At 44.0% G+C, this 17,505-nt stretch overlaps 1 protein-coding gene across 3 annotated transcripts; it reads right to left on the reverse strand.

Moving 5' to 3' along the window:
• Window positions 1-1,478: 1,478 nt before the first annotated feature.
• Window positions 1,479-16,531, reverse strand: LOC121448410 (aurora kinase A and ninein interacting protein). 3 transcript variants are annotated; one of them, XM_041652420.1, is made up of 3 exons: window positions 16,414-16,531; window positions 4,531-4,660; window positions 1,479-3,385 (listed from the first exon to the last, which is right to left on the reverse strand). In XM_041652420.1, the coding sequence occupies exons 1-3, from the start codon at window positions 16,498-16,500 to the stop codon at window positions 2,577-2,579; spliced, it is 1,026 nt and encodes a 341-aa protein (XP_041508354.1). In that variant the 5' UTR covers window positions 16,501-16,531; the 3' UTR covers window positions 1,479-2,576. The 3 variants fall into 3 exon arrangements, with proteins under 3 accessions (XP_041508354.1, XP_041508356.1, XP_041508357.1); XM_041652422.1 differs by having other exon boundaries at window positions 3,017-3,101; XM_041652423.1 differs by having other exon boundaries at window positions 3,103-3,218.
• Window positions 16,532-17,505: the final 974 nt, after the last annotated feature.

Genomic DNA, 17,505 nt, shown 5'->3' on the forward strand with positions numbered 1-17,505 from the left:
CCAAAGGGATCGTGACCCACATCGAGAACCACTGCTGTAGGAGGAAGTTTCCTGGGGCTGAAGAAATGACCCAGAGGTCAAGACCATTGGTTGCTCTTCCAAGAACATGGCTGTCAGTCATTTGTTCCTCCGGTCCCAGGGATCTGACACTTCTGGTCTCATAGGTATCAGGCTCACATGAGGTAAACAGACATACATTCAGAGAAAACACCCAGACATTTTATTCTAAAGGGTTTTGTCCTCCTTTTCATAGAAAATTTCCAAAATCTCCTAAGAGTAGTTCCATTATTTAGCATTCTGTGTTTGCACATCCTAGAGGCTATTTACGCCTCGGGTGTCATACCTGTGACACAACGGCTATACGGACAGTGGTGCTCGGAGTAGACTGAACACAGGACAGTGGCACCAGTTACTAAAAAGCTGACTTGGGACCAGATGGTGATGGCACACACCTTTAATCCCAGCACTCAGAAGGCAAATGCCGTTGGAGCTCTGAGTTCGAGGCCAACATGGTCTACAAGTGAGTTCCAGGATACCTTGGCTATATTGGGCTGGCAAAATGACTCAGAAAAAGAAAGTCTTGCCACTCAAGCCTGAGCTTGGAATCATGTAAACGAGATAGGACTCTTGGAAGCTGGTCTCTGGTGTGGCACATGTAATTGCACGTCAGTGTTCCCTTTTCTTTTTGAGCAGGATATGTGGGAGTTTTGCTTTTGTTTTTTGAGACAAGAGTTTCTGTATTTTTTTAAAGACCCCCCCCCCTTTTTTAATTTATTTATTATGTATATAGGGTTCTGGGCACCAGATCTCATTATAGATGGATGTGAGCCATCATGTGGTTGCTGGGAATTGAACTCAGGACCTCCAGAACAGCAGTCAGTTCTCTTAACCTCTGAGCCATCTCTCCAGCCCCCCCCCCTTTTTTTTTCAATTTATTATTTATATAGTGTTCTGGGCACCAGATATCATTATAGATGGGTGTGAGCCATTATGTGGTTGCTGGAAATTGAACTCAGGACCTCTGGAACAACAGTCAGTTCTCTTAACCTCTGAGCCAACTCTCCAGACCTTCTCTGTAGCTTTGGAGCCTGTCCTGGAACTCATTCTGTAGACCAGGCTGACCTTGAACTCACAGAGATCTGCCTGCCTCTGCCTCCCAAGTACTGGGATTAAAGGCATGCACCACCACTGCCCAGCCAGGATGTCTGTTTTAGTTAGGTTCCTTTTTTTATTATTATTTATTATGTGTACAATATTCTGTCTGCATGTATGCCTGAAGGCCAGAAGACCTCATTACAGATGGTTGTGAGCCACCATGTGGTTGCTGGGAATTGAACTCAGGACCTTTGGAAGAGCAGGCAATGCTCTTAACCTCTGAGCCATCTCTCCAGCCCCCTAGTTAGGTTTCTTATTGCTGTGAAGAGACACCATGAACATGGCAACTTTTAAAAATAAAAACATTTAATTGAGGTGGCTTACTTACAGTTTCAGAGGTTCAATCCATTATGATCATGAAGGGGAACTTGGCAGCATGCAGGCAGCTGGAACTGAGAGTTACATCTTGCAACATGAAGTGGTCTGACCACCACTCCAAGGAAAGTTTGAAAACAAGAAACCTCATAGCCCACCCCCACAGTGACACACTTCTTCAATAAGACCATACCTACCCCAACAAGGCCATACCTCCTAATAGTGTCACTCCCTTTGTCGCCATTTTCTTTCAAACCACAGTGTCATTCTAGCTCAGGCTGCTTGAGTATTCCCTAAGTGGCTGTGAGTTGGCCTTGAACTCATGGAAATCCTGTCTCCTAAGTTGTCATACCCAGCTAAAAGTTACTTTTTGAATTATCACTAGATCCAGCTTCACAGTTTTCCAAAAGAAACCTCCCTCTTTTGGGGGGACGGGGCAGGGAGTAATAAAAAAAACTAGGTTATTACGCAGCTCAGATTTGAGAATGGGTAGATAGAGCAAACAACTTGTTTTTAACTGATTTCATTTTATGTCTGTGTACCACATGTATGCTCGGTGCCTGCAGAGGTCATGTGGATGCTGGGAACTGAACCTGGGTCTTTACAGAGGTAGCAAATGCTCAACTGCTGAGCCATCTCTCCAGTTCCAGGTCAACAATGTATATAGTTACCATTAAAAAGAAAAAGGATCATGTGCCCTCCCACCAGCTAGCTCCACACACCTGGGTTGGGGAGGGATACATCTCTTAAAATGCAGTTGGGAATAATGGTCCCAAGCTCATGCTTGTGTGGTCCAGCCAGAAGTGAAAAGAGAACATATCTGTAGGAAGCAAAAACAGCCAGGCCTCTGGAAGAACAGAGTAGCAACTCTGAACTGAGAAGTGATTTCAGTCAACAGTTGGCATCCATCCAATGGAATGCACCAGTCACCTTCCTGAGAGAAAAGCATGTCTACCGCACACTGCTTGCTTTATTTACATGAGCATAATGTTCCATAATGACAACTGCTTCAGCCCACATGGCCTCTCACCTAAACCCTCCTCTCTACCCAGCCCCACTCTTCTTCCCTCCATCTCTGCCACTTCAAGATACACCCACACAAACATTTAAAAGTAGTGTCTGATAACCCGATTACCTTCAGAGTCCTGGGTAAAGAGCAGATTTGGCTGCAGCTGTAACAGAGTAGGCTCTTGTTGGCACTGAGCCTGAGGGCTGTCAGGAAACGGCCCTGAGCCTTGATTCCTATCATTGGTTATATCTTGCAAAGGCATTTTAGTGTTGTGGGCAATGACCTGCTGGCCTTGGGAATCCTCAGTGAAAAGCTGACTCCACGAGTCCCTCTCATTCCTTTCACTATCCCAGGAAAACACAGAAAGAGGGCTTTTTGCCACCAACAGCGGTTTTTTCCTACTCCAGGATTCTAACCTGTAGGTTTGAAGATGCACAGAGGCCTGCCTGTTTTCCTTGGCAGTCCCTTTTTCTCCCAGTTCAGCTTTGTCCAAGGGCTGATAGCATTTACCCGCAGACGGTCTAATGTGGCTTCCCATGCCTGGACAGTTTGTCTTAGATTCATGAAGCCATTCCCTTTTCTTTCTGGCCTCTCTTCGGTCCAGCAAACAACCGTCCATGTCCTGGGTAAAGGAAGAAGTCAGGGAGGCTTCACTTAGTCCAGCGTCCATCAGGATGTCTGGTTGGGGTGAAGATGTTGTAGTCAAAGACGGTGTTTCCAAAATGTGGCAGCTAGAGAACTGGGAAGATGGAGGAGAATGTCCAGCTTCCTGGATGTCTGCAGGAGCTGACGTGGTCAAAGGTAATACCAAGCAATCCCCCAATCCCTGGGTTCTCTTGCATTCTTTGTTGATCTGATTTTCTTTGAGAGATAAAATGCTCTTCTGGTTCCCCCCATTTGCCATTCCTAATGAAACGAAAGATAATTCCACTAAAAAAAATGCCCTGAGCAGGATTTTTTTGTTTTCTGAGACCAGTATCAGCTGCTATTACTGCTGGGCACAGGAGTCCTAGACTCTTGAAATAACTTCATGGCTAATAGTCCTGTTTTCAATCTTGCTTTTCCATGCTGAATGCTCTAAAACTTACGTCATATATTCCCCTACTCAAACGTGGATGCTCCCAGTAACCTCCATCTACCTAATATGTCAAGTGTGGTTTACAGTTAGACCATGGCCAACTTCTCCAACTCAGTTTTTGTTACATGCTTTTTAACACAGGGCAAAATAGTTTTTCTTTTTAAACTTTTTATTTACTATGGTTCCTACTGAACATTGATCCTGCCACTAACACAAATCCAAATATTACCCTTAAGGAAATATTCTCGGCAGATGTTTTGTAAGGTCATAAAATCATTATCAAACTCTATAAAATTTCCTGGTAATATTAGGATGCTAAATCAACCAGTTACAAACTGAAAAACTAGCGTCTAGCTAGTCCATTTCATTAAGTGTAGGATGGATCCTGTTCTCCCTTAAGGATGAATGAAACAGATTCTCATTCTACTCAAATTATATCAAGATACAGTTTTAAAAAGCAGAATGGTAGGTTTTATTTTTGTCCTCTCCTAATAAGTTACACTGCAGAAACTGTTCTGTGAGAACACTCGCTTTTTCTTATAATTCAACAGTATATAAAATAAATACACAAGATTTTGTGCCTGGAGAAAGTTGATTTTGGGGGTACAGAGGAAGCTTTCCTTGTTATGTAAATTAAAAGTGTAAGTTTTATGTGGAGGAGGAATAGTGCACACACATTCTGTTTATACAGAACAATCCTGAGTGACACCGAAGAGTGGGCCCACCCCCTCCACCTGGCTCTGTATGCTCAAGCCTCTGAGCTATCACGTATGCCCCTTCTCACTGCTCTGGACAAATAAGTTAAAATTACACGGAGCAGAACAGAACCAGCAAAGCACACATATAAAAAGCATGTATAATATATTCCTTTTCCAGAGCAACATCTACAGTTCATAAATGTTTCAACATGGAGAAATGAACACACTTATTCTGCTCCTCAGATAATGTAATATTCCCAAGCGGGTCACCATACCTGGTTGCAAGGTGACAAAGGATGCAATACTGGTCTGCCGAGTGCTTCTTCTTTGAATAAAAGAAATATCACATTTTCTCTCTCCAGGAAGCAATGTCAGCATTTTAGTGCCTGGTTTGATTAAATGTGTCTGAGGGAGAAAAATAATTGAACCTATTACTATACCAGTGACTCATATTAGCTCACCCTGTACTCTAGGTAGTTTGTACTGGACATCACCTCCCACTACTTCCTGCCATCTTGAGTGAGGATCCTGACCTCAGAAATCACATATTCCAAGTAGCCCAGTCTTTCTAATTTTCAATACTTTTCAATAAGGCTAACCAAAGAGAATTTATCAAAGTATCCTAAAAATGAGGCACTCTTCTTTAGATTTAGAATAATTCTGTACTGGCAGTCGATACATTTTCAGTGGTTTTCAAATATTCACTTAATGGTTCAGAACATGGCCACGGAACCAGTCTAACCCTTCATGGTCAAAAGTCCTAAAGAAACTCAGAAGAAACAAACATAAAGGTGACATGACAAACCTATAGCCATCATTGGAGTACTTAAGGAAAAATTCAAAGCATCCACTAAAATCAGGAGAAAGTCAAAGGTGTCTGTCTACTTTTTCTACTCTGAACCAGTGTTAGCAGTCGTAGCTAGAGAATTAAAAAAGCAAATGGAAGGGGCACACATAGGAAACACCAAAGATCCCTTCTCGTAAATGATAATCTGTACATAGAGGCTCTACACACTACCAGAAAACCTTAAGAACTGATAAATACTTTCAGCAAGGCGTCAAGATACATTAGCATACATCCATCTGTAGCCTTCCTATATACCAATAACAAGTATGCCAAGGAAGAAAGCATATCCAAAATTACCTCAGGAAAGAATACCTTGGCATAAACTTAACCAAATAATTGAAAAATCTCTATAATTATAATGGAAACTTTAATAAAACACTCAGAGAAAAGATCTTCCATGCTCATAACTTCCAAGAACTGATACTGTGAAAATGGCTACCTTTACCTTGGTCATTAATACTGTCCATTTGACAAGAGTTAAAACAGCCTAGGAGGCAAGCTTCTGGGGCGCACTGGGAAGGAATTATTTAGATTAGGTTCGCTTCTGGCCATGCGGGATTATTTTAAATTAACTGAGGTGGGAGGACTCACTCTTAAATAGGCAGCGCCATGCAGAAAAAGGAGAAAGCTGGCTGAGCCACCAGCAGCCATTCTCTGCTAACTGCAGGTGCAAGGCGACCAAATGACCATCACAGGTACTATCCCCTCCAACGTGAGCCAAAATTAACCCACAGGAAACTTACCAATCTACAAATCCCATGCCACCCCCATCAAAACACCAACATCATTCTTCACAGAATAGGAGAAAACCTTAAAATTCATTTGGAATCACTAAAGACTCTGGATAGCCAAAGCAATCCTGAGTAAAAAGAATGCAGGAGATCTTGCCACACCCGATTCCAAGTTATGCTTCAGAGCTATAGTAATAAAGAGCATGGTACTTGCACAAAAACACACATGTAGATCAACAGACGAGAATAAAACATTAACACAAGCAGCTACAGTCATTATATATATATATATATATATATATATATATGAGAGAGATCAAAAAATACTGACTGGAGTCTCTAATAACAAGGTGCTGGGGAAAGCTGTAAAACAATGAAACTAGGCCCATCTCTCAACACAAGCCAACTTCAAGCTGATCAAAGATCTTAATGAAAGAATTAGAACTGCTCATGGAAAAAGTAGAGAAAATACACTTTTTCTGAGTATAACTCCAGTTGTTCAGAATATAGAACCAATTAACAAATAGAACCTCCTCAAATTAAAAAGCTTCTTTATAGTAAACAGTTCATTGAAAGAGACGGTCTACAGAAAAGGAGAAAAATTTTGCCATATATATATATAACATTACTAATATCTATAATACATTAAGAGCTCCAACAACTAAACAAAAAAATAAACCCAATCAATAAATATACACTAAGGAGAGGCTACAGACATGGCTTGGCAGTTAAGAGCACATATTGCTCTTGCAGAGGACTAGAATTTGATTTCCAGTACCCACATCAGGCAGTTCCCATCAGCCTATAACTCCAGCTCCAGGAAATCTGACACTCTCTAGCCTCTCTGGGTATCTGCATTCACAAGCACATATCCACACACAGACACAGTTTTAAACAGAGGCAGGAAGATTTCTATGAGTGTGAGTCCTGAGTAGTCTACAGAGCGAGTTCCAGGGCAGTCAGGACTACAGAGAAAGACCCTACCTTAAAAATAAATAAACAATAAAATTAAAATGTGTGAAGGAACTGTGAATAGTTCTCAAATGAATATAAAAATATTCAATGTTGGGCTGGAGAGATGGCTCAGTGGTTAAGAGCATTGCCTGCTCTTCCAAAAGTCCTGAGTTCAATTCCCAGAATTCCCGGCAACCACATGGTGGCTCACAACCATCTGTAATGAGGTCTGGTGCCCTCTTCTGGCCTGCAGACATACACACAAACAGAATATTGTATAATAAATAAATTAAAAAAATATTCAATGTCTTTAGTGGTTAGAGAAATACAAATTAAAACTACTCTGATGCTGGGCGGTGGTGGTGCACTCCTTTAATCTCAGCACTCAGGAGGCAGAGCCAACCAGATCTGAGTTCAAGGCCAGTCTAGTCTAGAGAATGAATTCCAGGACAGCCAGGACTACACAGAGAAACGTTGTCTCAAAATAAATAAACGACTCTGATATTCCATCTAACCCTTTTCAGCTATCAAGAACATAAATGAGGGGCTTATCTTAGTTATGTTTCGATTACTGCAATGAAACACCATGACCAAAAAAACTTGGGGAGAAATGAGTTCATGTCTTATACTTCCACATTGTTGTTCATCACCAAAATCAGCCAGAACAGGAAGTCAAGCAGGGCAGGAACCCGGAGACAGGAGCTGATGCAGAGGCCACGGAGGAGTGCTGCTTACTGGCTTGCTCTACATGGCTTGCTGAGCCTGCTTTCTTATAGATGGCAGAACCATTAGCCCAGGGATGTTACTACTCACAATGGGCTGGGTCCTGCCCTCAACAATCACTAATGAAGAAAATGCCTTACAGCTCCATCTTATGGAGGCAGTTTTTCAGTTGAGGCTCCTTCCTCTCTGTTGACTGTAGCTTGTGTCAAGTTGACATAAACCAGCCAGTACAGGGCTGGAGAGATGGCTCCAGCAACTAAGAGCATTGGCTGCTACTCTTCCAGAGGACCCAGGTCCAATTCCCAGCACCAATATTCCTGGCAGCTAACAATGGTCTAGAAGCCCAGTTCCAGGAGATCTCAGACAAGAACTCTTCTTGTCTGAGGGCCCCAGGCATGAACCCAGTACACAGTCACATGTGTAGGCAAAACACCCATACTCATAAAATAAAACTTAAAGGGAAAAAATGACAACAAATGTGGGTAAAAAGGAACCCTTATTCACTGTTGGTGGGTGTGTAACGCAATGCAGCCACTGTGGAAATCAGTGTGGACCTTTCTCAAAAAAATCCAGAACCAGAACTAGCATGTGACTCACCTCTTCCACTCCTGAGCATATGCCCCGTGGTTAGAACCTATTGCAGCCATACTTGCTCATCCATGTTTATTGCTGTTCGATTCCCAACACCAAGGAGACGTTATCAACCCAGAGGTTCATCAACAGGTGAGAACGGGTAATGAAAATGTGGTATACATACATAATAGAATTATTCAACCTTAAAAAAATGAAATTATGCAATTTTCAAGAAAATGAATAGAACTGGGAAACTTACATTGTGAGGCAACAAAGCCTCAGAAATACAAATACAGCCTGTGCTCTCATGAAGGCAGACTTAAATTCTAATTTGTACAAATTCACACCGGTGTGGGGGCTGAGAGAGTATAAATTCCAGGAAACTAGAAAAGGGCCTATGGAAGGAGAAAACACAAACTAAGAAGCAGTGAGGGTGATAAAATGTGTATGGTAGTGAAAATACTGAGGGCAGAAGGGTTGGCCCAGGAAAGAGATGTAGAACCAAAAAAAAAAAAAAACAAACACACCTGCTGCTTTGCATGCTAAAAAAAAAAGTAGTAAAATACAAGCCATGAAACAGCACCAACGCTGCACGGCAGACTTCCCTAGCTTTCTGTTTGGAAGCACTTTCCAGGTCAATGTGTACCTATGCTGAGCACTGCGGTCTTCGTGAGCTAAGTCAACATGAGATTGGGACTTGGGGAAGCTGAGGTAAGATCTGCAGTTCAGAGATGACTTCCAGACATCTACAGAGATCCTGTCAGTCTCTGCTCAGGCTACACTTGTATTTGAGAAACAGCCAGCTCAAACTGCAGGCTGAATGATTCCCAGAGCTCACACAAGACCAAGACACTGGAGTTCTCACAACCCAGGGAAAACAGTCACGAGTTTCCATGTCATATGTTCTATGCTAACATGACCATCCTATTTTTACGTGAAAGAGGTCCTTATTGTTTCACCTTGAATATGGGGGAAATCCTGTGACTATCCTGAACCTCCAAACAAGAATGCACGCACTTCTGCCTTGCTCCCTGGAGATGCTCACTCTTGGAACCTAGCCAACACATTTGAAGACGCCCACACTGGCATATGGGTCTTCAGTTTTATAGGAACACACACATCTTAAATATGTGAAATATTGTGAATGATATTTGAGTGTCTACATGCAAGATGCTGAAATGAAAACAAAACAGACTCTGCCCTGGACAAGTTTGGAGCTTTGAAGAGAAAACAAGCTATTAATAAATAGTTACTACATATATGCTAAATCCTATAAAGAAAACTACAGGTCAGAAAATTGTAAGCCCTCAAATTGGCAAGACATCTGAGAATAAAGCTTTTTACAGCCAGGCTCGGTAGCGCAAGCCTTCAAGTTCAGCACTCAGCAGGCAGAAGCAGGCAAGGCCAGCCTAGTCTACATAGTGAGTTCCAGGCCAGCCAGGGCTACACAGTGTAATAAATGGCTACATATAAACAAACAAAGTGTTTTGCTAGGGTGGTCATTAGTTACTTTTCTAATGCTGTGCTAAAACATCATGCCAAGGACTTTGTACGGAGGGTTAAGGGTCTGTCATGGCCAAGTGTGGCAGCTGGAATGATCCCTTCCTAGCTGAGGGATCACATCTTGAACTGCAAGCATGAGGCAGAGAGCACAAGTTAGAAATGACGCCCGTCCTTAAATTCTCAAAGCTTGCCTCCACTGACACACTTCCTCTAAAATAAGGCCACAGCTCCTAAGCCTCCCAAAACAGTACCAACCTAGGACCAAGTATTCAAATGGCCAAGACTATGGGAATATCTCGTCTAAACCGCGGGTCATCTTTGGTAGGCACTAAAGGAAATTCAAAGTGCTGGCAGACAATGACACTGTCAGCTCTAGCTGTCTGAGAATACCTATGGACTTGGGGAGCGACTGAGCACTCTCAGAACAGAGAGCGACTCAGGTACAAAGTCCTTGGCTGATTCTCGTATCTGAACATAAAGACAGATACTATGTCTATGTGTACTCTGTACTGCTGAAGAAAGCCTGCCTATGAGCCAGGCTTGGTGGTACGTGCCTGTAATTCCAGAACTTGGGAGGTAGAGACAGAAGGATCATTAGTTCAAGATCATTCTCTTTAATACAGCAAGTAAGTGGAGGTCTGTCAGCATGGGATGTGTGTGTGTTGATTTTATTCTTTGATGAGTATGGGTGTGCATGACCATAATCCCAAGGCAGGACAGAGGACTCATGCCTTTTACACAGTCCAGGACATTATTCAAACAAGTTTTACTTGGAGAGTTTCAATTGGTGCGCTTAAAGTAAGCAGGTGTGAGTTCTAGAAAGTGGTATGGTTAGTACCAGTCAGTGTCAGGTAGGGGAGATCAGCAAAGCCCGTCAGACAGGCCACATCTAGCTGTCCCTCAGGGAACTGGTCACCAGCAAAGAGCTGTATAGGGCAGGAAACGGGATCTACCACACGGAGGAACTCCGAGGTCCTAGGTTAGAGTACGAGCTTGAGACCTGTTATAGTCAATGGCCTCTGCTGCCGGCATGAGAATATTAACTTCTAATTAAAATGGGTGCCAGAATGACATAGAGCATGAGCTCCCACAAGCGCTGCCATCTTGGACTCTGCCACCATTAAGCCTTTCCATTCAATGAGATAAGCTTTGTCTTTCTATCAGGAAGAAATGAGGCAGTGTCAGAAAGGGGAGCGTTAACCACTCCCACAATCACGCTCCTGGAGCTCTCCAGATGATTTCTATCCCCAAAAGCTCAGTCCTCCCACTCATTCCGCAGAGTGAAAGAGTAAGACACTAGAACAGGAGCAGAGAACACAAAGCTGGACCGATGTGTTCACTCAGCAGACAACTGTTTACTGAGCAGAACTGCTTGGCAGACCACCTGCTGGACATCCGTGCGGATGGAGAGAGATGCACCAGAGGACGGGTTAAATACACAGCATGTTGTGTGTCTGATGAACAGTGCTATGGTGAAAAGTAAAGACAGTGAGGGAGTGTGTGGTTTCGGCACCAAGGCTCCTACTTTATGGTGGCTAAGAAGAACTCACTGATCTGAGCACACACAGAATAGAGCAATGGAACCTTCTAATCCCTCCACACAGGCAGAGAAGTGCAAAAGCACCAGGCAGAGGTACCCGGAGAACAGCAAGGTCAGTACGGCTGAAGCGGACAGAATGAGGCAGAGACATGGACCAGGTGAAAGCTGAACGGCGTGAGAGCACACACACTGAAACGGCGCTCGAGGGACTGAAAGGAGCGTCTGGTTGTTATGGGGGATGGAGTAAATTAAACTGAGCGAATGGTCATTCTGGAGCATGTGAGAGACAGGGTAAGAAATCTGACTATAAACTTGGCATTGGGGCATCCTCTCATAATCCCACTATGTGGGAAGCTGAGACTGGAAGATTTTGAGTTTGGGAACATAGTGGGTCCTTGTCTGAAGAGAGGAGGGGGACAGAACTGAGGATATAGTAGGTGGTAGAGAGAGGCTCAGACACAGTGAGGCCCTATGTTCAATCCAAGGACAAAATGATAGGATGGGAGGAGGACCGGAGGGAAGAACTCTAACTCCATCTGACAGCCCAGCAGAGAATGTGCTGGCTGGATAAATGCTAATGGAGCTGCCGAAATCAGGGCAGCGGTCAGTGCTCCACCGCGCTGGCCTAGAAACCGATGGCGACTCAGCCAAAATGGTATGCTCACAATTCCATTTCTCCTGATCATGTCCTTTAATTATAATGACATTTAAATGTAACACAATGGAGCTGGCAAATATATTAATCATCTTAAATTTGTGTTATCTCTAACATGTAGGAAAAACCCTTTTCCCTAAGGCTCACTAGGGTGTGTTCACATGTACACAGTGGATCATACACACACACACATGCATACAAACGACAAAAAAGGCTGGGAAAGCAGCTTAGTGGCAGAGCACTTGCCTGGCATGTGCGAGGCCCTAGATTCAATCCCTAGTGCTGCAAGGAGGCAGTGGATATTTTCCAGTTTTTACATAGAAGAAGCACAGTTAAATATAAAACTTAGAAGTTACATCAATTAGCCTTTTGAGGTATCATACTGTCATAACTTGTAGGGCTATGTGGAAAGCTCTCTGTACCTAGCAGGAGGTGGGCAGCTGTGACCGTGTGAGGAAATCCCTCATACTCGAGGTTTTGCTTTCTGTGTCTCAGTATCTACAGCAACTCAAGCCTAACATATTAATGGAAGTCACAGAAATAAAAAGTTTTAATTTGAATTATTCTCAGCATGGTAGTAAATTTCTACACCATCCTACTGCAGCAGGATGTGAAACATCTTTCTCCACTGTATTTACACCATATATTCTACTTTCCCCATGAGAACCGAGAGACCGCGTTTGCGCACCTCTTATAACAGCATTTGTTAGAGCTACTTTTTTTCTATTATTGTTCTGCAGAAGGTTAAAACTTGAGGGCTAGGGATGGATTTCAGTGGGTAGAGTGGTTATCTAGCATACATAAAGCACCAAATTTGATCCCTAGCACCCTATAAAATTGGGCATAACAGCACAGGCTTAAAATTCAGCACCCAGGAGACAGAGATGGGTGATCAGAAGTTTAGGTCATCCTTGACCTTGTATGAGCTCAAGGCCAACCTGTACTATGTGAAACCCTTTCTTCATAAGGGCTGTAGAGTCAACAGTGTTTGCTGGTCCAAAGGATCCAAGTTTGGTTCTAGTACCTACAATCAGGCAGTTCACAATTGCCTTTGACTCCATTTCCAGGGGACCTCTGGCCTTCACAGGCACGTGCATCCATGTGCACACACCCCAACACAGGCACGCACACCTACACATAACTAGAGAACAAGAAATCTCGCCCTTCATAGTGACACACACTTTTAATTCCAGGACTTGGGAGAGACCAGCCTCATCTATATAGTGAGTTCCAGGGCAGTCAGGGCTACAGCGAAACTCTCTCTCAAAATAATAACCCAGCACTCACTCAGGAGACAGAGGCAGGTGGAGTTCTATGAATTTGAGGGCATATAGCATATATAGGGTTCAGTACAGAGGTTTCAAACACCCACTAGATTAGGGGGACATATATACACATGTCTTGAAGGATATCAACCTGTTAACTGTAGCTACCACCAATGAGGCCTTTTGTTTTTAAAACAATTCAGTATTATTTGTCTGGTTTTATTTTAATAAGTATGTATGGGTGTCTGTCAAGTAGCCTAGTGGCCTTGAACTCTTTTGAATTTGCCTATCCCCATTTCCTACATGCTGGGGTTACAGGCCTGTGCTACCATGCCTGACTAAATACTTTTTTAAATTTAAAAAGAAAAAAAAAAAAGAAAGAAAGAAAACAACTATCTGCTGTACCAAAATCTAGGTGGAGAGGCCAACACTGCATGTCTGTGGTGGTGAGAACAGGTAAGACACAAACCCACTCTAAACATAGGCTGAAGGATGTGCTTCCCTCATTCGCTCCAAAATGAAAGTCAGCTTTGTTCAGAGACCAAGAGGGGTGAGGCAGGTTTTCCAAAGCATTGGCCAGTAGCTTTGCTCTGTGACCTCCCTGCTCACTGCTCTAGAAAAGGCAGGTTTCAGTATTCTGTTAGAGATGCCGTGGTGCTCTTCTCTGCTATCTGCAGTGTTTTATGAGAATGTAGAAGGAAGAAAACATTCCCAACACTAAGTGTGTGGCTTTTTCCTCACAGCCTAGAAAACAATCCAGGCAGCAGACACCAGCCAAGTGTCCTCTACCGCAATTCTCATCCTGACACCATTCCCACAGATGATGTCAGATCCCACAGGCTGAGTCAGGCCCCAAAAAGCTACCCCATTTAGATGCCAATCCCAAGCCCAGGGTTGTTTTCCTGTGCTATGCATTGCACAAACCACAGTCATTTGCTCTGGAGAAGCTCACAGAGCCTAGAGAAATACTAGCATCTCCTGTTTTCTTTAAATATTACCAAGGGCTCCATGTGATAGCATAAACTGTCATCTCAGCAGGAGGGAGGCAGGAGGACCAAGGAAAGTTAAAGGCCAGTCTGGTCTACATGGGGAGCTCCAGGACAATCTGTGCTACATAAAAAGAAAACAAACAAAAATAGTAATAATTCCACAGGATACCAAAGAAAACATATATATATGGTGTAGATGGTGAGGGAAAAGGATGTATAACATCTCGTCACAGAAATGGCTTTTAGGTTTGATGTGGGATGTCCTTCTGTATATGTGTTGCTTTTATTGGTTGATGGTAAAGCTATTTCAGCCAATGGCTTGGCACAGTAAAGCCAGGTGGGAAATCCCAGCACAGATGTAGAGAGTAGGCAGAGTCAAGGAGATGCCATGTAGCTGTTGAAGGAGAAGTACACCACCGGAACCTTACTGGTAAGCCACAGCCTCATGGCGATACACAGATTAATAGAAATGGGTTAATTTAAGATATAAGAGTTAGCTAGGAATACACTTGAGCTATTGTCCAAACAGTATTTAATTAATATAGTTTCTGTGATTATTCGGGTCTGGGAAGCCAGGAAACAAATACGCAGTCTCTGTTTCCATGGGTTTTATGTTTGTTTTATTATTTCCCAAGATAGTTTCACTGAATAGTCCAAGCTGACCTGGAAATCACCCATTCAAAGATGGCCTCAACACGCAATCCTCTTGCCTCCAGCTTCTGGGTCACATGCCATCAAACCTAGCTCATAAGCTGTTTGAAATAGCAAAAGATGGAAGACAACTTTTCATCAATTAGGGACTACTGAAAAGATACAGGAAGACACATTAGACACAGGGAGTCACATTAGACACAGACACACACGCGTACACAGTGCTATGGACACTGGCCACATGGAGTTCATAGACTGAAGCATTAACTCCCAATGAGATGGTACCTTTGGGAAGTAATTAGTATTGGATGAGGCCAAGTGGGTCTCTCACGACACTAGAGAGCCTGCTGTTTCTTTCTCCATGCATGTCCCCACACAGGCATGCACCACATTGTCACCTCAGCACACTGCAAGAATCCTCACCAGAGGAGTATGATGGCACCCTGCTCTCAAGACTCGCAATCCTTAGAACTGAGAAAACCAATTCTGCTGTTTAAACCATCTAGACTACGGTATTTTCTTATGGCATCCTGGGCTTACTAAAGTAATATCACTGCATACAATGAATGGCATTTGATATCTGTAATATTACAAAGGCACAAGGCAGCTCTATGAAAACATTCATGAAGCAAAAAGTAAAGACAAAGTTACATGCTGCAGATGTGGCTCAGTGGTTAAGAGAGCTTGATGCTCTTCCACAGGCCCCAAGTTCAGTTCCCAGCACCCACAAAACTCCAGCTCACTTCCAAGGTCATCCATTCAGGCATTTATGCATAAACGAAAAGTTTTTAAAATCTTAACACACACACACACAGGCTAGAGAGATGGCTCAGTGGTTAAGAGCACTGGCTGCTCTTCCAAAGGACCCAGGTTCAATTCCCAGCACCAACACGGCAGCTCACAACTGTCTTCTAACTCCAGTTCCAGGGCACCTGAATCCTTCAAACCAATGCACATAAAATGAATTTAAATAAACTATTTTATAAAAAAAGATGCATTTGCTTGTTGCAGACACAGAAATCCCGGAAAACTACAGTAATTCCAGAGCAAGGCAATACTAGGCCTCATTGTGCGTATCGCACCTTTAACTTGCAGAGTGCATCAATAGATTACCTGTCACTGTACACGCTACACCTTTAAATTTCAGAGCGCATCAATAGAGTACCTATCACTGTACACGCTACGCCTTTAAATTTCAGAGCGCGTCAATAGAATACCGATTCCAAAAATGTTCTTAAGAGGGGAAAAATGGCCTTTAACAGTCCCAAGTCAGCAGTAATCTTTCTGATTCCACGTCCTGCCTGGTTATATGGACCAGCTGTATCACAAAAAGTAACATTACCTGAAACCTGGCATAACGGCCAGCAGGAAATGCTAAACAACTATCTCACACGTGTTGGTAATGACCTAATCAGGCGAACCTGGAGGAAAAGATCAATGACACCGGCAACGCATATTAAATGCCCACTAGAGTCGCCAGCACCCCAGGGATGCCCGTTTAATCTTGAGCCAGATCCTCGCCTGCATTTTCGATGTTCTGGCAGGCTGGGGAGAACACACCCTGTGGGTGACCCTAGTTGAGCCTCTCCCAGGATGCCATAGGACGTCTTAGGCGCCGGCTTAGGCCGCGCGCAGCCCGTGGCCCCGAAATCGTCCTCCCTCCAGGCCAGCCCCCTCCCGTCGGGCGTCCCCAAAGCCCGCGTGCCGCTTCAACCACTGCGGCCCACCTGCACCTTCCGCCTCTTCAGCGCCGCCGCGTCCAGCCACACGCCACACGCCTCCTCCTTCTTCTCCTCGGGCCCTCTGCGTCCCATGGCGGCCACAAACGCGCGCCCCTGCAGCCGCCGTTTGCGCCGACGCGCGTTTGGATCTCGCGCCGCTGCGGGAGGCGGGGCCCCGCCGCGGCCGCCAAGACGTAGGCCCCGCCCCCGACCACGCCCAGTGCCCGAGAGAGACTCCTTTTCCCGCCTTATTATCCACGCCTGTGTGGACCCTGGAGCACAGAGAGGTCTAGAAAGCCCTCTGCGTGCGTGGGTCGCCACCGCGTTTGGTTTGGCAGCACTGCGCATTTTTCATATATTTTTTCATATATATGTATGTATATGTATATATAAACTATATATATTTCATATATTTGTATGTACACCTATTACACATATGTGTATATATATATTTTTTTTTAATTATATATAGGTGTGTGTGTGTGTCTACGGGGGGCAGAACAGTCAGATCTCTTTAGCTGCCATATGGGTACTGGGATTCAAACCCCGGTCCTCTGGGAGAGCATCCAGTGCTCTTAACCGCTGAGCCATCTCTCCAGCCCCAAACTGCACTGTTTGCCTACTCAGAGCCTCCTCTCCCACAAAGGAAGCCGTGGAACCAGGCTGTGGACCCCACTCCAAACCTTCCGGCCCCAGCGCTGACCAACTACTCAAGGTTGCCACTAACTGGCATGTAAGAGTCACTGAGCTACTACACGGAAGATTTTTGAAAGCATGAAATAAAAATTGAAATCAAGGAGTAAGGATTTGATAGGGTGCTTGTCACGCATGGTGGAAGGGTGTTAATGCCAGCCCTTGGGAAGCAGAGGCAGGTTTCTGTGAGTTCAAAGCAAAACTAAGTATAAGTTTGTTACAATTATGTGTAATTATATGTAGGGGGATGTACAAGTGAGTGATGGTTCCTTCAGAGGCATCGTACCCTTTGGGCTGGAGGTCCTGGAGATTGTGAGCCACCCAACGTGTGTGGGAAATCTAACTCAGATCTTCTGGAAGGGCAGTCCACACTCTTAACCACCAAGCATCTCTCCAGGCTCAGGT

Source organism: Microtus oregoni, unplaced genomic scaffold, assembly GCF_018167655.1.
Source record: "Microtus oregoni isolate MIOR12 unplaced genomic scaffold, Mior012 000005F_ref0000423, whole genome shotgun sequence".
Taxonomy (NCBI): Eukaryota; Metazoa; Chordata; class Mammalia; order Rodentia; family Cricetidae; genus Microtus; species Microtus oregoni.